The sequence below is a fragment of the Cupressus sempervirens genome, chromosome 4 (assembly GCF_028749045.1).
Source record: "Cupressus sempervirens isolate cs-2001-9-10 chromosome 4, ASM2874904v1, whole genome shotgun sequence".
Taxonomy (NCBI): Eukaryota; Viridiplantae; Streptophyta; class Pinopsida; order Cupressales; family Cupressaceae; genus Cupressus; species Cupressus sempervirens.
Genome location: NC_143121.1, coordinates 580,483,020 through 580,506,572, shown reverse-complemented (window position 1 = coordinate 580,506,572; position 23,553 = coordinate 580,483,020). Strand labels below are relative to the sequence as shown.

The window sequence follows — 23,553 nt, the reverse complement described above, 5'->3', positions numbered from 1 at the left end:
GTCCCCAAACATGTACTTTCAATTACAAGAAGAGCTCACTGCCCAAACAAGTAATTTATCCTTTAAGTTCCTCAAATACAAAAGTATAGATGCTGTAACTTCTTTCCAGCTGATCTTTGACCTCAACTCAATCTCAGATCACAAAATCATTTTATCAAAACTCACTTTTTGCATATGATACAAAACTTCGCATTCATACATTTCATATATAACTTTTGAATAATCTCGCAAGATGTCTTTGCATAAATACCATGCCTTTTTACAAATTGCTACTAGGTCGAATAGGACCAAAATAAACTTTCCAACTTAGAGTAAACATCTAGGATGTCATCCCTAATTGGTCAAGTAATTATTTTGCAAACAAAATAATTCCTTTACCTTTCATTCCATTGTTTTGTACATAATTATACTAGCAAATCTTAAATATCTCTTTTTCATACTGTTTGCACTGATGTCAATGGTTATACACATCATTATCAACATGTATATTGTTTCCATATAACTTCTCTCTCAAAAATAACATCATATAAACAAGTCATACTTCAAATATTGTTCTTTGTTCCTGTCTGGTAAACACATAACTACATTCACTAGAATTTGAATCTCAAGTGTCAGAGTTGGTATTCCTCCAACCAATGTTAACTACAGGTTCAACTCACTTCATTCTTCCTCCATGTAACCTTGCTAGTCATAGTATGATGTCAACAACAAGTTGCATACAAAACAATACACTGTTGTAAACCATTTTCATACTTAGACAATTTTCTAAGTATCAAAAAGAAAAGTATCTTTATTTCTGAGGTTTTCTACAAGCATGTACATCATGTGTTTCCATTAATGAAAACATTTACATATCTACATATAGCCAATTGTCAACAAGTTGTCAGTGTTGGTATTCCTCCAAGCAACGTTAACTACATGTTCAGTTCACTTCATTCTTCCTCCATGTAACCTTGCTAGTCATAGTATGATGTCAGCAACAAGTTGCATAGAAAAAAAAACACTGCTGTAAAGCATTTTCATACTTAGACAAATTTCTGAGTATCAAAAAGCAAAGTATCTTTATTTCTGAGGTTTTCTACAAGCATGTACATCATGTGTTTCCATTAATGAAAACATTTACATATCTAGATATAGCCAACTGTCAACAAGTACTACCTCAACTACTATATTTTATCTACAATAACTTTATGGATGTTGTATGGAATAGTTATGGAGGGTCTCTCAACGTGCATTAAGAAAATTAGAAAATGAGGTTGAGGTGAAAGTAATCATCATTTCATACTTGGAAAATTATACTCAAGCCATGAGGAGGCCCTTTTCTTTGTCATTAGCTATCCCAATATTATTCCAAACACCAAGCAAGAAAATTTATCTTTTATTAAGTAATATGCAAATTGAAATCATTAACAAAATAACATTTATTTGCAAAATCTTGGATATCTTATTTTGCAGGTTCTTAGTAGTAAGATTGGAATAAAAATACCCTAACTCTAAAAGCACCCAAAAGTTTGATTCACACCATTCACAAAAGGAAGAGTCCTAAGGTGACTCAACAACACCTCAATGACCTGATTTTTATCCAAAAAAACTTTCAACTCCATATAAAAAAAGGTAGAGGGCAAATCAAAACAGCCTGTTGAAGTATGTAGGATTAATCCATGAAATGATTGTATATGATTAACCTATGTAGTGATTAGACAATGCAAGATGAAAGTTCATCTTGTTTACAAAGAATGATAATTATCACTACCAAAAAAAAGGTTGAATTGTCATTGGATGGCATCAATGTGCAAGGTGTGTGATTGTCATGATGTCATCTAACGATGAAGTGGAGCCATGCACACAATCTTCTAGGCTAAGAAAGAAGCCACAAATGAGTGTGAGAACTAAACTCTATGCTGCCTAATTTTCCAATCAAACAAGGAAGAGGAAATTTTATACCTAGATATGTGGTTTATGATTGATAATTTTCAAAACCAACCATAAATTCATACAGTTAATTGGTAGCTATTGTACTTGACTCCACATGATGATGCAACTTTGTACTCCATTGATATCCAATCATCAAATCTAATAGAAAAAACTTCCCCTTGGTTTTTCACTCTTTATACAATTTGTAATTAGTTGAAAGGTTCTTAAAGAGCCCAATAGGGATCAAGTCTTGCTGAGTGTAAGAATCCGACATCGACAAGGGATAAGCCAAGATCTTACCTTGAGCAAATTTGGTGGAATGAATACCATTAGTCCTTGGCTCTTAGCCAAAGAAGTTTAGCCGCAAGGCTCATGCTCCTGTATTGGGTAGCTAAAACAATTTCGTGCAAGAGGTTCATAAAAAAAATAGTATTTTTGGGTGTCAAGTTTCACCAAATTTTTGTAAGCCATTTTGGTTTGCTGAATGCTCTTGAATCTAAGTCTGCACTATGTTATAAGACATGCAAATAGAATCTAAGCATATCATGTTCACATCAATATTACAACTTAACCAATTAAGGCAGTTTCTTATCAGTCGTTGAACTTGAAACACATATTGGATCTAGTCGATAAATTATAAATCTAGTTATTTATTAGCCTTCAGTTGTTTTCTTCCTTGTTAACATAATGGAGCATGCAGTGTGTTCCGAAACATTAATGCAAAGGAATGCTTACACAGTTGATTCTAAAAGTGCTTTAAATCGTCTTTATGGAATGTAGAAGAATAATTTTAACTAGCTAATTGATAGCCCAAACAAAAGGGACAATATGCATGGTGTACCAACAAGTTACTGTTTTGTGTATCGTTCTGTTGAGAAATGAAATCACTTTGAAAAAACATTGAAAACTGTCTATGCTTTTCATGGCAATAATTTATTTACAAAAAAAAATAAAATAAAATAAAAATCTTTCACTACAATCAAAGAACATATTAATGTGTACCATTAATGATACAAAAAAACAAACAGTCGATGCATTAAGAAACATTATTTGAGAGGAACTCTTATTGATCACCGAGAGGATAGCAATTTCATTGCACACCCCATGATTTGAGAGAGAGACTTATTGAACAGAGTGGTTGCAGACTCTGCTGATTCTCTATATATGCTACCATGTATAAGGCTTAAGCTTAAAGCTCTAAGTGTTTAGTAGTTCTGAAAAGAAGCCACCTGTCTTGCGATTGCTTACAATTGTAACAAGAAGTTATGGATCACATAGATTCTTCAATTCTTCTTCCTTTGCAAACCAATCTGGAATCAGCTTTGCTGCATGAGGATATAAATCCTTGTAGGAATTTCGGATTGTGCCTTCAGCCACTCCAGTTGCTCGTGAAATATCTGAATCCATTCAAAACTTTTGTTGAATTCACAATAAAGATATTGTTTTATTCATGCAAAATTTGTGGAAGTTAAAAATTGATTAACTGTTCTAATATCTCATTTTGTTCTGAAAACAATCAAAACATTCATAATGTCCCTATTCTCTAAACATACCCACCTCTAAGAAGTTTTTTATCGTCTGACAGTTGAGATATTATGTAGATTGCAGCTGCAGCAATTGATATGGGGCTCCTCCTGCCAATTTATTCAAAATTTTGAAAACAATATACTGTACTTTTCTGAAGTGAAATATTCATGCAAAGAAAACTCAATCACACCAGGAAGTTGAAGTACAGAAAACACATAAATCAAATTCTCAACAAGGAAAAACCTGAAACAAGCTTTTAAAGAGCTATGAATAATCATCACATGCAATAAATAAGAAATTCCCAGCTTCGTTAAGAAACCAATTAGAATTGGCGATTCCATTTTAGGGCTTAAAAGCTCAGCTACTAAGAGGAAAAACTTAACTAGGATTTGTGTAACATTTATTTGGACACCCAATGTTCCATGAATGTTAAACAGCTGAAGAAAACAATCTATCCGCTCCATACAACAAGATGAACAAAAGAAAATAGGCATCTAAACAGAAAAACTTCAGAGATAATCACTGACTTCCTACATAGTTGCATGCATAGAGTTCTGGTGACTTTCCCCATACTGCGTAGAATAATATAGTTCCATGAATAGTGCTCTCAAAATTTTCAGATTCTATATTGTATTATATAGGTGCATGGATAGAGATTAGGTTTTATCAAGAAATGTGGAGATTTATTATTTGCTTTGGGATGTTGCCATTAGTGCTAGTGTTCCCCCAATCCTTTTTTCCAAAATAACATCAAAAAACTAAGTAGAACTGAGCTAGAATATGTACATGTCATTGTTTCATTAAGGAAATGATCTCAACACCAGGAGCATCTTTGTGACAACACTCAGTTATAATGCGTAAACAATTAATAAGAATGATCACAGTTCGAAAATAATGTAAACACAGAATAACAGACAAATGGGATACCTACTATAAAGTTTGTAGATGACAAGAATACATGCTATTAGAGCTTGGTATAATGAAGTTTCTGTTTTATGTTGCCTCATACAATTGTCAGGATAGTATGTCATGTGTATGTAAATGCCTGGGAATGTGCATCAACTCCCTGTATGCAAGAGTTTCCAATATGTGTGATAGCTATGGTGCCAAGTTACTATGGATACATCTACGAATGCCTGAACAGCATTATATGGTGAAATCTAACAGGTATGGAACCAGTCTTTGCTCTCATATGCTCCAACGTAGGAGATGTATGCATAGACATGTTGTGTTAATGGAAGAGTCATGCAGCGAACTGACTACTTTCAAGTGTTTGAAAAGCCATCAACTGAGCTCCTCATAAAAGTGTTCTCTGTCATGGTGAGCAGACAGAGTAACAAAACTCTTTAACTGCATGTTTAGAATGTATGGTTGTCTTTGTCATCATCAAAGAACTGGCTTGTGCCTCATAAAGATCACAACCCATTGACTTCGAAGCGTTTGATATAGAAAATTAACATAGAAGACAATTAGATTGGAGCTAGCATGCACATGGAAGAACTCTGTGCTGAACCACCTCCTAGATCTGTTACCCAGCTTGACAACACAAATTTCCAGTTGTTTAAAGTTTTTGAACTGAATAAAGTGGTTCTCAATGACTCTAAGTACCAATTAATGAGAATGAAATATACCACTCTGCAGCTGGTCTACTCCTATGGTCTACCATAATTAATTTGTTTTCACTCGGAGAGTTTGCAAATGGAAACACTGCCAGAAAATCTTGTGCTTCTTCTACCAGATAAATGTAAATGATATGGTTGAGAAGCATACACTCTATATGTGAGAGCAGGTCTCTTGGTAATCCATGAAGATCACTCCAAGATCATATCAGAAGCAGCAGACAACCAGAGCACATTTCAGATTGTAAATACATAAAGGTGACAATTACAAGTCTCATGGTTGAGTGGGAGCAATGACAAATGAGGGCAAGATGAAGGATGAGAAGTTTAATGAGAAGAACTTTCAGTTATGGAAAATGCAAATGGAGAACTATCTTTATCAGAAGGATTTATAGTGGCCATTAGGAGCAAAGGCCAAGAAAAACCCAAATATGTTAGATGAGGACTTAGATATTTTGCATAGGAAGACACTTAGAAGTATTCGTTTATGTCTGGCACAATTGGTGGCATTTAATATTACAAAAGGAAAGATGTCTGAAGAGTTGATGCAAACCCTAACAAAGTTGTATTAAAGGTCTTCCACTTCAAACGAGGTACTTCTCATGAAGTGTTTATTTAATATGAAGATAGTGGAAGGTGGGTATATTGTTGATCATTTAAATGAGTGTAATACAATTACCTGTCAATTATCTTTTTTAAATGTCAATTTTGATGAAGAAATTAGGGCTCTCCTAATTTTGCATTGTTTGACTGAAAGCTAGAATAGCTTGGTAATGGCTGTGAATAATTTTGTTTTTGGTTCTAATACCCTAAAATTTGATGATATTATTGGTGTTATTCCAAGTGAGGAAACTCATAGGAAAAACTCAAGTGGATCTACTTCAGGAAGTGTCTTGAATGCACAAAGCAGAGGCAGAACAAATGAGAGAAGAAGCAATTTTCGAAATTGTGAGAGATCAAGAGGAAAATCAAAGGGAAAGAGGTCTCAATTTAGAGGAAAAAGAGGTTGTTGGTACTGTGGGAAATCGACTCATAAGAGAAAGATTGTTGGTCTCAAAAGAACAATGAAGGAGACAAACAAGAAGGAAACAAGGAGGTAAATGTGGCAAGTAATAAATTTGAAGAGAATGTTTTGCTTCTTTCCTTAGAAAATGTTACTGATTTGTGAGTTTTAGATTCAGGGGCTTCATTTCATGCTACACTGTATAGAAGTTATTTTCTTGATTATGTCCAACAGGATTTTGGGATAAGTTTATCTGGAAGATAGTGAGCCCTGTCAAATTGTTGGAGATGGAAGAATTAAGATTAAGTTGCGGAATGGGAATCATTGGGTAAACTACAAGAGGTAAGACATGTTCCAAAACTAAGTAGAAATTTAATTTCAGCAAGACAATTGGGTGATGAGTGTTGCACAGTTACTTTTAATAATAAAAATTGGAAGGTTTCAAAAGGTTCCTTGGTAGTAGCAGAAGGTGTAAAAGTAGGCAACTTATATCTTTATACACGTTGCACTGTTCCTTCTACTTTAATTGTTTCGAAGAAAAATCAGTGTTTACAAACAGTTGTTGCAGTTAAGCAGGAAGAACATCAAACATTTGTTGTAGATTCTGAAACAACATTATGGCACAACAAACTTGAGCACATGAGTAAAAGAGGTATAAAATTATTTCATTCAAAGAAAGTTTTAACAGGTCTAAAATGTGTCCATATGGATTTCTGTGAAAGTTGTGTATATGGAAAGTAAAGAGAGCTAGTTTTGTGAAGAGTGGGAAGGAGAAATAATGATAAATTAGAGTTTGTGTATACAGATGTATGGGGACTAGCTCAGGTATCTTCCTTTGGTGGCTCTCTGTATTATGTTACATTTATTAATGATGCAACAAGAAAGTATGATTTTATTTCCTTAAAAATTTGATGTATTTCGAACTTTTAAGAAATGGAAATGCTTGGTTAAGAATGAGATTGGTAAAAGGCTAAAATGTCTCAAATCTGATAATGGTCGTGAGTATTGCAGCAAAGATTTTGAAGATTATTGTTCCTCTAATGGTATTTGTAGGTAGAAAATGGTTCCATGGGCTCCACAAGAAAATGGAGTGGCTGAACGGATGAACAAGACTAATGGAATGCGCAAGGACTATGAGGTTACATGATGAGCTACTCTTAAACATGTGGGCACATGTTAATAAAGTTGTATATTCAATTAGTAGAGGTCCCTCTACTCCTTTGGGTTGTGGTATTCCAGATGAAGTAGGCACGGGTAAAAAGGTGAAATATACCAAACCAATACAACAGTAGCAAATACTAATCTGATTTAATCTTTTGCTGGAAGTGGGAACCAACTTATTTACTTTAATATTTAAACTTTCCCACAATATGGTGAGACCACGATGCAATAATGTGTATACATAAAGGAACTTAGAAATCATAGTACTATCAAATGCATTTTTCCCCAATATTTAGATACCCAAGTTTCATTTCACACTGCGGAAATGACTATGATTGGCTTGAACTCACAATCTTGGCATTTTACATACACAATGTAATACAAACAAAAAAACTCTGACGTGGATGAGCATAGCCTACCTCTCACGTGATTCCGGCCAGGATGGAATCTTGCTTGCTAACCCAACTAGTGCATACTCCTGGTAGCCTGTGGTAGAAACCACTGATGCTCTTGCTATGATATCGAGTGCAACTCGGGTCTGCAACTCCATATGCCTCCTGTAGACTACCCAAATTGCCCACAAGAAGAGTGATTTCTTCCTCTATTCTTCTTTGCAGTAGTAGTGTATGGTAACATACTCCTCCAAGCACCTTGTTGTTACTCGACTGCTATCTCTATCTACCTGTATATGCCCAATGTCATTTTCTCTGTTGTGCTAATATCAATAACAACCTCTAGCTCTCATCCTGTCGACTCACACAACAACCTTCACTCAATATTCAAAACACCTTATCCTTGTATAAGCTCGATAGACCACTTGCTGATGGGTAACATTCCACAATCACAACAATCACTTGCTCGAACTCCACGTTTGAGTTATGGATGAAACATTAACAAGATGTTGGGGGGCTACTTCCAGCTACTCTTTGTCTTGAGGGGTTTCGTCCTCAAGAACAACCAATCACATTTAAGCAACCTTTTGTATTTTGAACAATATCATATCTCATGGTGACAATCCCAATGAAGCTCCTTGCTTTTATAACCTTGATATGAGGGATAAAAGCCATTTTCGTCTTTTAGTCACTTAAGTTACTTTTGTTATAAAATGGCTTTAAGTAATAAAGTAACTTTATAAATAAACTTTATAAAATAAAGTGACTTAACTATAGAAAAACTCCACAACTTAAATATCTCCCTAACGAAACCAAATAGATTCCTGTAACTGGCTAGCATCTTCAAGATTAATGTCATTAGTCCATTTAGATGGAAAGATAGACCAATAAGGCGCTAATAGGCCTAGTGCAAAGAAGGGGACATTATAGAAGGTGAGTTATTCTTTTCTCAAAACCGTCGATTGTGAAGCATTTGCACATAGACTCTGAAAATAGGACCAAGTTGGAATCTTAATCTAAGAAATGTGTATTTGCTAAATATAGCATTGATGAATTTGGTTATAGACTTTGAGATTCTGAAAATCATAAAATTGTAATAAGGATAGATGTCATATTCAACAAGAGAGTGTTGTAAAAATATCGGTTGCAACATGACAAAAAAAAATGATGTTCCAATAGTTCCTCATGCTCCGCAACAAATACCACACACCCCAGTAAATGTTAGATGATCAACAAGGCTAAGTAGACCTCCAGAAAGATTTTCTCCCTCTTTGTACTTTATTTTATTAATAGATGGAGGTGAACCAAAATGTTATGATGAAGCTATGCAGCTAGATATCAAGGTTTAGTGGAAGCATAGAATGAAAACAAAAATAGACTCCTTGCTGAAAAATTAGACTTGGGATTTATGTAAGGTGCACACAAGTAAAATGATTTTACAAAATAAATGGGTTTATATGCTGAAAGAAGAAGAAGGTAAGAAGAGATTTAAAGCCAAGCTAGTTGTGAAAGCATTTGCACAAAAAAAGGTCATTGATTTTGATGAGATCTTTTCTCCAATTGTTAAAATAGCTTCTATTCACATTGTTCTAAGTATTATGACTACTGAAGATTTGCATTTGGAACAGCTTGATGTTAAAACAACTTTTCTTCAGAGTGATTTACATGAAGAAATATATATGGAACCCCCACAAGGATTTGAGATCAAGGGTAAGGAAAATTTTGTGTGTAGATGGAAGTAAATTTTATATGGCTTGAAGCAAGCAGCTCGGCAATGATATATTAAATTTGATAGTTTTATGAATGAGCACGGATACACTTGGTCTCATTCGGGCCATTATGTTTGTTTTAAGAGGTTGGCCGTTGGGTGATGATAGCTACATTATTTTATGTTTATATGTTGATAATATCCTTGTGGTTGGGTCTAACATGGATCACATAAAGTAATTAAAACAACAGTTAGGACATTTATTTTCTATGAAGGATTTGGGGCTGCAAAAGAAATCCCTGGTATGAATATGTGCAAAGATAGGAAGAAAATAAAATTATTTCAATCTCAAGCTAATCATATTGAGGTGGTGTTGCAATGTTTTCATATGGAGAATGTCAAAGTTATCAAAGCACCTTTGCTTAGTCATTTGAATTTGACTGAGGAGATGTGTCCAAAGACATAGGAAGACTATGATAAAATGTCCAAGGTACCCTATTCTTCAACTGTAGGAAGTTTAATGTATGTCATGGTGTGCACTAGATAGATATTGCACATGCTGTGAGAGTTGTTAGAAGATATATGAGTCGTCATAGTATTGAGCATTGGAATGCAGTCAAATGAATTCTTAGATATTTGAAAGGTACATCCAATAAATATTTACATTTGGAGAGCTCTACTATTGATTTATAAGGCTATGTTGACTCGGATTTGGTAGGGGATCCAAATACCAGGCAGAGTACTACAGGATATGTTTTTACTGTTAGTGGGACAACCGTGAGTTTGGTTTCTCGTTTACAAAAGGTGAATGCTTTATCCACTACAGAGCAAGAGTATGTTGTTGCTACAGAGGAAGCCAAGGAGATGATATGGCTTCATTTCTTCATGGAAGAATTGGGACACCCACAGAGGGACAATTATCTATATCCAAATAGCCAGAGTGTCATTCACCTTGCCAAAAATTCAGCTTTACACTCAAAGACAAAACACATACAGTTGTGGTACCACTTCATTTGATCATTTATAGATGATGGATATTTAAAGCAGGAAAAGATAGATAAAAATGACAATCCAGCAGATATGTTTACCAAGGCAGTGACAAGGGAGAAGATGAACTCCATTTTAGCTTCAATTCGCCTTCTAGACTGAGTATAATAAAGGAAAAGCTAAGTCCCAGGTGCATCATTCTAGTGGAAGCTTGAAGGGTAGCGGTGTGGTTACAAGGTCAGTCTCCAAGTTGGAGGTGGTTTAGTGTGGAGCTTGATCAGTCCCCACATCAGAAATTGTTGATATGTGGTGACTGATTAGAAAATTACTGTATAGTTTTCAAATTAAAAAAATAATTTGGTTAACTCATCAAGTAATTTTGGTGGTTAACTAGATAAGATGAAATAATCTAGCCCAAATCTTGTAAGTGGAAAAAAGGCTTGTATAAAATGGCTTAGGGTTAGGGGTTTTATGATATATGATGATTTACTAGCTTTCTGCGATGATGTTGAGTTGCAAGGGATTGCACATTGTAATCAAGTTGCAATCACTAGATAATAAGAATATTCGGCTCCTTGTTTGGTGGACGTAGCCTAGGGTTAAGGTGAACCGCATTAAATCTTTGTTTCTTGTGTTCTCTTCTATGTGCTTTATTCCCTTTTGATATTGGTTATATTTGCATGTAGCTATTATTTCTCTCTCTAGTCCTAACAAATGATATGTGACCTTTATTGCTCAAAATTTAAGATTTGTTATAGAGCTCTTTTTTCATCTACACTTTGTTGTCCTCAATTTTGGCTTCACAAAATTGGGGCAACCCTATGCAATTTTCAAACGGATTCATAAGTGCACCCTCTAACTTTTAATGTATTGATAAAGTATCATAAAGGTATTTCGTTATCCCTGAATTGAACTCACTGTTGCTATATCTTGCATTTCTTTTGAAGGTTTCGATCAAGTTGAATCCCAAATTATTTGCAAGTACAAGTTTTTCTTCTCTAACTGCAAACGCTCGATTTTTGGCAATCCTTTGTGTCCTTTCTCCATTTTTCTATGTTGTAGCTCGTTTTTAGTTTTTTTTTTTGCCTTAGATGAATAGCCCTTGGACTTCCGCTCATTTTGAGATAACTTAGGTTGAAATTGGAGTTGTCTAGCTCAAGTTATAAGGGAAAAAGTGGGGTTTTTCAAGACAACTACATATCTCAATTAAAAAACCTCATAAAAGTGGGTTTTTATTGGTGAAAGCATGATATAAAATTATATTTAATATTTATAGTGGATTTTGTGGTTCATTTTAAAATTTCAACTCATTCTGAGTTGATTTGACTATAGTCTTTTATGTTTTATGTAAATAGCCTATTTCAAGACTATTTTTCATGTTACTTTATTAAAAGCTATAGTTAGATATTCAATTTAAATTACCCAAGCCAACTTAAATGCTTAAAAGTGGGGTTTTTATAACTCATTGCATACATCAACATGCAAATCACCATGTGAAAACCCACTTCCAATAAATTAAAGTCCAAGCATTAATTTAAATGGACTTTTTCAATGCAATAACACATTTTAATGTGTTAAGTGGGTTTTAAATATGTAATTGCATATTTAAAACTTATTAAATCAATGTAAGTGGCAAATTGTAAACCAATTACATATGTTGTTGCATGAATAAGTTTATTTGATATATATTAATACATTCAAATGGAATGTTTAAGATTCATTGCATATAGATCTTCTAAATCACCACTAAATGAACTTTTCAAATCAAATTGAGTGTTTTAATAACATGTAAATGCTCTCCAAAAGTGAGTTTTCACTTAAGAAAGACATAAGTGGCAATTTGGACCCAACTGCATGTGTATATGATGCTTAAAAACGCATTTCCACCTAGCCTAAGCCAAAGTGGCGATTTTAGCCCAACTACATATTTTTAAAATACATGTAGATGGCCATGAAAAGTAAGTTTTTAATGACTTACATTTCCACTAAGGCTACATTTCCACTAAGGTATGGTTGCAAATTTGGCTGAAATGCATGTCATTCTAAACATGTAAATGATCCCAAGAAGTGTGTTTTGCACTAAGTCATAAGTTAAAAGCTTATAGTGGCGATTTTTTACCCTATTGCATGTGTTTTAAAAACGTGTTAATATCCTCCAACAATGCGTTTAATTAAGGAACTTCTATAGTAGAAGAGAGTGGCGATTTTACTTTCCATTGCATGTGCCAAAATAACATGTGTTTGCCTTCTAAAATTGTGTTTTCCTCTTCAAGGTTGAGAGTGGTGATTTTATTAGTGAGAGCATACATTTTGGTATATGCGCTTGCCTTCCAAAAATGCATCTAAAGGCAGCCTTTGAACAAGTCTTCATTAGTGGCGATCTTTCATGCTATTGCATACATTTTAATGCATGTGTTTGCCTTCTAGAAAAACATTTTGATTTCCAGCATTGACTTAAGAGGGTTTTTAGCATTATTTTCATATGTTAATGCCTTCTAAAGCTGCATCCATGTATTAGCAACACATTTGCAAGTGTTTTCCTTCAAAAAAGTCATGCTTTTAACCAAAAAAGAAGGCATTTTTGGGTGTTTTTGAAGAGTGGCGATTTTGTGAGAGAAAGCATGTTCTTTATTACATGTACTTGGTAAAAAAAAGCCCATCTAGGGAATGCTTTTAGCCAAAAATGTTGCATTTCTTCATATTTTTGGTTTCCAATCACTCCAAGAAGAAGTCTAGGGTATGTATTTTGATTTCCAGCTTGTTCTTCATTATTTCCAAGCTTAAAATGATGCCCTGGACACCATTTTTGAATGCATTTGCATATGGCATTGATTTGGTCAAAGTTTGTTGCAAGTTTTGGGTATTTAATCTCTCTATCTCCACATGTCCAAATTCAAATCTTGACTATCTCTAAGGTTTGAAATTTGAAGTCTATATAAATCTTGTGATATTAAACAAATCTTAATCCAAAATCTCTTGGATTTATTTTCAGATTTGTCAAAGATTTGAAAAAGACTTGTTATTTTGTGGTTGGTGGAGAGAGATACGTTTTTCCCTTATTTTCCTTAAGGCATTTTGGTCTTGTTGAATTTCTTATTGCAAGTCTTTCAATTTCTATTTTCAGATTTGCATGTTTTGCTTATATGGTGTCTCTTCTTTTTCATTTGTCTTCTTCTCTAAATGGCATGTGCAGGGTTATATTTACTTACATATGCATTTGGGGTAGACTCCTATTCTAATTTGAAAGCAAGTCCCTCTTTTTCTACATGAGAATGGAAGTGCAAATCCCACCAATATGTATTCCATGAACCTCCATATGGCTGCCTTATGGATGAAGAATAATTTCTCGCATACTTGCTAGATACATAGTATGACTTACACCTATTAAAGCATGCTATGTTTCCATTCCATTACACTTCACTCCTCATTTGCACATCTTAAAGTTCATTGTCCGCATATGCAATTCACTCCAAAAAAAACCCCATTTTTTGGCTATTCTATTCATATTTAAGCCATTATGTGCTTGACCCATTTGTTCATTCGTTGACCGCAACTATTTCATCCATTCTCCCTATCCATATGTTGCCAAAATCCGTCTTTCTACACAACAAAGTTTGATATGGACCCCTCAAATGATATTCTTAGACTATGGGATTGTCATGTAACAGTTACACGAACACAACATTCTAAGATGTTAAAGGAGATTGCACCAGCAAAAAGGAAAGACAAAAAGAAGATGAAGTACCAATACAATCAGTACCACAACTCCATCCTGCCATCTAAAGTGACTTCTTACACTAAGGAGATTCGTGATACTAATAAATCATGTATGAACATTGAAGATTTTCTCACAAGGGTTAATGCTTAAGCGATTGAGAATATGATTCCAATCAAGAGGAGTCACGTGCACTTGTTGTCTACTTTCCACTTGGCGGCTCATGAACCCAAGTTCATTCTTGCATGTGCCAAATACTTTCATGTGTCTTCCAGAACCATTAGAGATCAAGATAACAACACAATCATTAGTCTTGACCCAAGAACTATTGATCACTGAAATGTTCCCTCCTAGCAGTGCAATGTCTGAATAAACGATGAGCGAATGGTTAGGTACAAATGGCTATCTGTGTGTTTCAGGATGGGGTCCGTACGGTGGAGGCTATGCTAGAAGTAGGTCATACAGTGGAGAGGGGAGAGATGTTGCAGAGGTAGTACAGATGAGTTCGTATGATACAAGGTGAAGGTCGTACAACAGCAGGAGATGGGATGATATACAATGGTGGTAGGATAAAGAAGAGTATGGTGGTGAGAATGGCCGTACAGTGGACCAAGATGGCTGTACGGTGGGATTATGGCAGCAAGGTACGGAGGTACTGCTGTAGCAACAATGAAGGCCATACAATGTCTGTATGAAGGTCGTATGGTGGGAATATGAAGCGTTGTACGGTATATGTAGGAAGATCGTACAATTGGTTCAAGTGTAGTATTGCTTATCTTCGAGGTCATAATGTGAGTAATGTTGCAGACGAAAATTATACTGAGTGGTATGGAGGGAAAGTGGTTTAGTCTTGTACCTTAAACCATTAATCCCAAATTCATCAAGCAATTCCAAACAAGAATGGAGATTTGAACACGAATAACCTTCAATTAATATTTGCCAAAAGATGGTGCTCCGATTTGCCTAATCCGTGCGAAGTATTATATACAACGAAAGAGGGTGAGGGTTGAGTCTCACCGAAACCGCACAAACCAAATAGGGAAGATCTTTCACTTCTGAAATGGCGAAGAAATCCAGAACTCCAACAAGAATTCACAATATAAAAGAAATAATAAAAAAATGACCCCCTATAACTACCTACAACCGTGTTTAAATACTCGTCGGAAAAACTTTTCGAGGGTGTACAAAGATAGCTGACGACTACATTTACACAAAACTGAAATGGGTCCGAGATATTTTAAATCAATCGGCCCATTAACAAAGATTTGATTAATAATCTATTTTATGATAGGGGCTATTACAGTCCTCCCATCCCAAATTTTGCATGTCCTCAAGCAAATGCAATACCGGATGCTATAGAATGTGTTCGCCTTCCCAGGTTGCGTCATCTAGCGACAAGTATTTTCAGCGTGCCAAATATTCCTTCATTGTTTGGTTCCGCAGGGTCTTCTCACATACTTCAATAATCTCAATTGGTTCCAATATGAGCTTTCCCTCTTCATTGAGTGGCGGAAGGTCTAAAGCTATCGTGATGTTCTATCCCACGACTTTCTTGAGGTAGGAAACATGAAAAACATTATGAATATGACTTCCTTCCAAAAGTTCCAGTTCGTAGGCGACTTCACCGATGCGGTGAACTATACAATAAGGGTCATAAAATCATGGCTTCTATTTTTCTTTTCCCTTCTCCTTCAATGAGGATTGTCAGTATGGCTAAAGCTTGAGATAGACCAAGTCTCCTACTTTGAAACTCCTCTCTATTCGGTGTCTATCGGCATACATCTTTTGTTAATTTTGTGCCTGTTGTAAGTTTTCCTTCAAGCATCTTAGGATGTCTTGGCCCTCCTGAAGCCAGTCCCTTGCCCTTGGTGCATGACTGTGACCCAAAACTATGTCAATGAAGCAAAGGGGTTCGTACCCGTATAGAGCTTTCAATGGTGTCATCCCGATGGACATGTGGTATGTGGTATTGTAACAATATTCCCCTAGGTGTATCCATTTGACCCATGCCCATACTTGTGCCAAAACATAGTTCCGAAGGTAACCTTCAAGCCACTTGTTCACAATATCTATTTGTCCATCTATTTGAGGGTGGTAACTAGTACTTGGTGACAATTTTGTCCTTGCCAACTGAAACAGCTCTATCAAGAAGATATTGATAAATCACCCATCCCGATCACTAATAATGTATCAGGATAACCTATGTAGATGAAAGACTTCTCTAAAAAATAGATCGACAACTTGTGTAGCCTGAAAATCTGAGGGGATGGCAAAGAAATGTGTGTACTTTATCAGTTTGTCGACCACCACAAAGATACAATCCTTTCTGTTCACCTTGGGAACTCTAGTTATGAAATCCATCAAGATACTTTCTCACTTCTGTTCTGGAATTGGTAAAGGTTGTAGTAATCCGACGGGTAGAGTATGTTTGGATTTGTTCTGCTGGCACATCGCACACTCTCTTACATACTACAATACGTCTCCTTTAAGACCTTTCCATGAAAACCTCTCCCTGAGATGTCTGTAAGTTTTGAGGAAGCCCAGGTGTTCGGCCAAGGGTGAGACATGTACCTACTTTAAGATTTTTTGCTGCATTTGGATTCTGGTAGTAAATATATCAGATTCTTATAATAAATGATATCATCCACCACTTTGTACCATCCTAGTTGTTGCGATCCATTAGCTCATAGGCAAATGTGTTTTTGGAATATTCTACCAACAAATGTGCTTTCCAATCAGTTGAAATCTGGGTTAGTAAGCAGATGGCGGGTTTCCTGGACAAAGCATCTACAACCACATTGTTCTTTTGTAATGTCCCCCACTTAGCCAGTTTGGAGGTATGTTGTCGTTAGCCCATTCTTGTATGGTCCTGAGGGCTAACTAGGACTTCAAAAGGGATCCTGAGGTTATTTGGCCTAGTCAAATTTAATTACAGGCCAAACGGAGTTCGTTTGTTGGGTTTTCAGAAAGACTTACTATTTTTAGTACGCCAATAGGGGGATGCAGTGCCTTCAATTTTCAGTGACAGGATGAGATGCGTTTTGTTGGGCTCTTTCTAATGAGCTATTATATGTGAGATTTCGAGTTTATTTGGTATATTATTTTAATGTTTGAAGTTACAAAGGTAAAGTGACTATTTAAATTAAATATTATAATGTTTCATAAAGTCACTTTATAAAAATCAAGAGTCCCCCTTTTGAGTACACACATGGACTTTGTAAAAAGAAGAAAAGAAGTAATATTAAAAGTCATGTATTATCCCACATTGGCAAGATGAAAGCATGGAGCAAGTGAGGAAGGGATTAAAAGAAAGAGGATAGCTCTCATTTATTCATGCTTGAAAATATCAAAGAAATTGGGAAATTTTCTGGAGATTATGTCTCTATAGTTTGAAGGACGAAATCCCTTCAAGCTGGAAATCTTGACGCCATTGAAAGATATGGTTTTGAGATTCAACATAGCAGCAATCCGAAAAAGCAGATACGAAAAAGTAGTCCGAAAAAGCGGAACCGAAAAAGCAGGCTGAAAAAGCGGGTACGAAAAAAGCAGCCCGAAAAAGCAGAACCGAAAAAGCAGGCCAAAAAAGCAGTTCGAAAAAAGCAAAGCAGAAGGGGCAGCATTGAAAGAAATTATTACAGCCATCTACAACCAGATTTGAGGAGGGCCATTACAGTGGTATCAGAGCTATAAGTCCTGCCATCCTGTGGACGTCTTATAGGGATTTGGAACAGCCAAATAGAGGGGAAAGTGTTTGACGAAATGTCAAAACACTAACATCAGAGCATTTATGTTTAAGCATGCGATAGGGGCTTTATAATTTCCGCAATACCAGATCAAGACAAAATAGGATTTCAGACCTGCAAAGCAAACAGTCTAGTTCATCCATGCAGGTAGACATAGAATCCAGTCATACAGACACAGAGGAAATATTCTTTGATCAAGGCAACAATATGGGAGACAGGAATGCTTGGGATCCTGGAGAGGAAAGATTCTTACAGTTATTAGAGACCTTGGCACAGGGACAGCAATTAGTAGAACAGAGGGCACAGGAACAAAATCAGAGAATGGAGCTTATGATGCAAATGATGGCTCGTCAAATGGGGTTGAATGCTAACATGGGTGGAGGAAATAATCAGAATGGTAATAATCAAAATGGTAACAATCAGAATGGGAACAATTTCGGTCATGCACCCCAGCAAGCTAGGACAGTGAGTTCAAGGCCCATGATTCCCACATTTCCTCCTAGAGCCCCAGAGCAGCCCGTACCAGAGCCCCAGATCACTGATATACAAGACCAGTTGAGAAGAGATTGGGAAGCCGGAGGTCCAAATTTTACTGCTGCAATTACCTTTAGGGAGTATATGGATGTGCAGATGAAACATATGCCACGTGGACATGACAGGAACCAGAGCTATGAGCTACAGAAGAAAGTAGGGAAACTTCAGTTACCATATTATGATGGCTTGGGGAAGTCTACAGCAAGAGCTTGGGTTCAAAAGCTTGATACATACTTTCAATTGAACCCTATGCCTGAGGAAGAAGCTATTAAGTATGCAGCAATTCATTTGGATGGGTTAGCACATGAGTGGTGGCATCATGGTATGGTCACTATGGGTCATGCACACATTACCTCATATGTGGAGTTTACGGAGAGACTGATTGAACGTTTTGATAGGAAGGATCCAGAACTCCATTTCAAGGAGTTAGCTCAGCTTAAACAATGGGGATCATTGGAAACATACATTTCAGAATTCCAGAAACTTGCAGTGTTAGTAACAGATGTATCTGAACGGAGGATACTGGTTCTATTTATGGATGGGTTAGCTGATCCGTTGAGAGGGTGGATTAAAGCTCTCAACCCTCCCACTTTGCGGGAAGCCATTAAGAAAGCTCGTGACATGGATTCCTCTTCAGCTTCTAAAAATAAATTCCAGGCAAAAAGTTTCCCTTCGAGAAAAGATGAGGACAGTAAACCTTTTCATAGAGAGTGTCAGCCACATAAGGAGGAAAGTAAGAGGTTGGACAATGAGACACTTAATGATCTCAGGAAGAAGAAGCTTTGTTTTCATTGCAGGGAGCCTTGGGATTTGTCACATAAGTGTCCATTGAAAGCAAAACCCAAGCAGATGAAGTACTTTTCAGCCGAAGAGTCAATGGATGGAGATTCAGAGCAGTCATCAGAATCAGATGGAGATGATAATTCTTCACATGAGGAAGCACACAGTGATAGCACGATAGCTCAGTTGTCCAGTATACAGGAGGCCGTCACTTTCAAAGTTAGGGGAACTTTGGATGGACAAAGATTTGTGGCACTCATTGATACAGGGGCAACACATAACTTCATTGATGAAAAGTTTGTGACACGCAGAGGGCTACATACAGAAGAGCATAGGGGATTTAAGGTGATGGTTGCCGACGGCTTCAAAATCAATTGTACCAAGAAAATCTCCAACTTGCAGCTTCGTTTGGGAGATTATGACATGATGGGAGATTTCTTTGTTGTCAACATTGGTGATCAGGATATGGTGCTTGGGATGAATTGGATGAAATCTCTGGAAGAGTTTACATTTAACCTCCAGAAAATGGAAATGAGGTTTGAGACAAATGGTAAGAAGATAGTACTCAGAGGTTTGTCAGATGGGAGAATACGAGTGGTGTCACTCAAGCGGATGTAGAGTTTCTTTAGACACGACCAGGTGCAGTGGATAGCAGAATTCAGAGTAATGCCTGAGGTGACAGAGCAACATAAACAAGAGTATCCACCTGATGTACAAAAAATAATAACCAAACATACTAAGGTGTTTGGTGAGATACCTCCAAGGAGACCCCCGGATAGGGGAATCGAGCACGTTATTGAGTTAGAGGAAGGAGCTAAGCCAGTCATCATCACACCCTACCACCATCCAAAGAGATATAAAGATGAAATAGAAAAGGCAATCAAGGAGTTGATTGACATGGGGCGCATACGACCAAGCAAGAGTCCTTTCGCTTCTTCGGTAGTATTGGTGAAGAAGAAGGATGGTACAATGAGGATGTGCATTGATTATAGGGAACTAAACAAGAAGACAATCAAGAACCGATACCCTATTCCGCACATCGATGAGCTTATTGATGAATTGCACGGTGCCTGCTACTTCTCTAAGATTGATTTGAGATCCGGCTACCACCAAATACAAGTTAGAGAGGTGGATGTGGAGAAGACAGCTTTTAGATGCCACTATGGACATTTTGAGTTCTTAGTCATGCCCTTTGAGTTGACTAATGCCCCCGCCACTTTCCAGTCCTGTATGAATAGAGTATTCAAAGATCAGTTGAGGAAGTTTGTGTTGATCTTTTTTGATGATATACTGATATACAACCGTACTTGGGAGGAACATTTGAAGCATATTGATGCAGTGCTCAACATTCTAGAGAGGGAGTCATTATATGCCAAGATGAGTAAATGCGAGTTCGGGATGACAGAGTTTCTCTATCTAGGGCATATTATTAGTGCAGGACGTGTTCTGGTTGACCCAGACAAGATCAAGGCCATTCTGGATTGGCCACCGCCAAGGAACACTTCACAACTCAAGGGATTTCTTGGGCTTTGCGGGTTCTACCGCAGATTTGTGAAGGGATTTTCACAGATAGCAGCACCACTTACAGATTTGACATGGAGAGACAGTTTCAAGTGGTCAGAGAAGGCTCAGGATTGTTTTGACAGGTTCAAGGAGTTGATGAGTACATGCCCTGTTTTAGCCATTCCAGATTTCACCAGGCCTTTTGAGCTGCAGTGTGATGCCTCAGGAGAGGGCGTAGGAGCTGTCCTCGTGCAGGACAAACATCCCATCGCATATGAGAGCAAGAAATTACGAGGTGTTGAGAGAACTTACAGCATCTATGACAAAGAAATGCTAGCAATCATGCACGCGCTAGCTAAGTTCAGGCAATACTTAGCAAGGAGCCGATTTACAGTAAAAACAGATCATAACAGCTTGAAACATTTCCTTGGACAGAAGGATCTCAATGACAAGCAACAGAAATGGGTGAGTAAGTTATAGGCTTATGATTTTGACATAGTCTATGTCAAAGGGAAAAAAAATATCGTCGCAGATGCTTTATCCAGAAGGCGTCATTTGCTTGCTGTTGGGATAGTCATGGACAATTGGAGAGAGTTGATCTTGGCAGAGTATGCCAAGGATAGTTGGGCATCTAGTGTTATTGAAGGAACTATTCAGGATAGTCGATATACTGTTATAAATGATTTGATCATCTACAAGGAAAGGATTTATTTAGTACCCGAGTCTGTTATGAAGCAGAAGATTTTGAGGGCATTTCATGATTCACCATTGGCAGGACATCCCAGATTCTTTAAGACATCTCGGCAGGTGAGAGAGCGCTTCACTTGGAAAGGACTCAAAACAGAGGTGCTTCAGTTTGTTAGGGAGTGCCCAGTATGTCAACAGAACAAACAGGAACATTCCTTTCCAGGTGGTATACTACAGCCCCTACCCATACCAAAGAAGAAGTGGGATAGCATTTCCATAAATTTCATTACAGGCCTCCCCAAGGTACAGGGTTGGGATTGTATTTTCGTTGTGGTAGACAGATTGACAAAATTTGCACATTTCTTTGCGATTTCGTCCACATATTCAGCAGTACAGACAGCAGAGCTATTCTTTCGAGAGGTATTTAGATTACATGGGATGCCACAGAACATAGTCAGCGACAGGGATAGTAGGTTTATGAGCCACTTTTGGCAAAAGTTGTTCAGGTTGTGTGGAACAGAGCTAACTCCAAGTACCAATTACCACCCCCAAATTGATGGGCAGACAGAGATAGTGAATAAATGGGTTGAGGGGTACCTTCGAAACTACATTGCAGGAGAGCAGAAGGCTTGGGTGAAGTGGCTGCATCTAGGGGAGTACTGCTATAACACCTCTTTCCATATGTCTATTCAAATGTCCCCTTTCATGGCACTGTACGGGTATGATGCTCCTAATTTTCTGGATTTGTTATTTGGGGATAGTAGGGTGCCTAAGGCCAAGGATATATTGCAGGAGTGTCAGGACATTATGTGATCCTTGAAGGAAAATTTGCAAAGGGCACAAAATCAGCAGAAGCAATATGCTGATCAGCACAGGGTTGAGAGATCTTTCGAGGTAGGAGACATGGTGTACCTCGTGTTACAGCCGTATATACAGTCCTCTCTCAAGAGGAGTGGAGCAGAGAAATTGAAACTATGCTACTATGGACCATTCAAAGTGATCAGAAGAGTGGGTGAGGTAGCTTATGAGTTGGAGCTGCCTGCAGACAGTAAAGTGCATAACGTGTTCCATGTGTCACGCCTTAAGAAGGCATTGGGGCATAATGTGGTGCCTTTATTGCCATCTCTCGATGATGAGGGAAAGCTTATCTTGATTCTTGAGGCTATACTTGACTCCAAGGAGAGGGTGCTTCACAGGCGAACTATCAGGGAGTACCTAGTAAAGTGGAGGAACCTACCAGTTGAGGATGCGACATGGGAGGTAGAGGAGATTATTCAGCATCCTGAGTTGAGATTGCTTGGGGACAAGCAATTTCAAGAAGGGCGGACTGTAATGTCCCCCACTTAGCCAGTTTGGAGGTATGTTGTCGTTAGCCCATTCTTGTATGGTCCCGAGGGCTAACCAGGACTTCAAAAGGGATCTTGAGGTTATTTGGCCTAGTCAAATTTAATTACAGGCCAAACGGAGTTCGTTTGTTGGGTTTTCAAAAAGACTTACTATTTTTAGTACGCCAATAGGGGGATGCAGTGCCTTCAATTTTCAATGACAGAATGAGATGCATTTTGTTGGGCTCTTTCTAATGAGCTATTATATGTGGGATTTCGAGTTTATTTGGTATATTATTTTAATGTTTGAAGTTACAACGGTAAAGTGACTATTTAAATTAAATATTATAATGTTTCATAAAGTCACTTTATAAAAATCAAGAGTCCCCCTTTTGAGTACACACATGGACTTTGTAAAAAAAAAAAACGAAATAATATTAAAAGTCATGTATTATCCCACATTGGCAAGACGGAAGCGCGGAGCGAGGAAGGGATTAAAAGAAAGAGGATAGCTCTCATTTATTCATGCTTGGAAATATCAAAGAAATTGGAATATTTTCTGGAGATTATGTCTCTATAGTTTGAAGGACGAAATCCCTTCAAGCTGAAAATCTTGACGCCATTGAAAGATATGGTCTTGAGATTCAACATAGCAGCAATCCGAAAAAGTAGATAGGAAAAAGCAGTCTGAAAAAGCGGAACCGAAAAAGCAGGCTAAAAAAGCGAGTACGAAAAAAGCAGCCCGAAAAAGCAGAACCGAAAAAGCAAGCCGAAAAAGCAGTTCGAAAAAAGCAAAGCAGAAGGGGCAGCATTGAAGGAAATTATTACAGCCATCTACAACCAAATTTGAGGAGGGCCATTACATCTTTCCTTTCACATATTCAATGTCAAAATCAAAAGCCTAAACCTTGTTTACCCATTTTTGTTGCCTCTTGTTCAAGTCTCGTTGCTCTAG

At 37.1% G+C, this 23,553-nt stretch overlaps 1 protein-coding gene across 2 annotated transcripts in view; it reads right to left on the bottom strand.

Moving 5' to 3' along the window:
* Positions 1-2,925: 2,925 nt before the first annotated feature.
* Positions 2,926-23,553, bottom strand: part of LOC149562534 (transcription initiation factor IIB-like) — a 213,766-nt gene continuing 193,138 nt past the window's right edge. For both annotated transcript variants that reach the window (XM_089826011.1, XM_089826010.1), the window contains 2 exons: positions 3,472-3,548; positions 2,926-3,311 (listed from right to left, as the gene is read on the bottom strand). In XM_089826011.1, the coding sequence (XP_089682137.1) occupies positions 3,178-3,311; positions 3,472-3,548 (211 nt within the window). In that variant the 3' untranslated portion in view covers positions 2,926-3,177. The remainder of the gene's footprint in view (positions 3,312-3,471; positions 3,549-23,553) is intronic.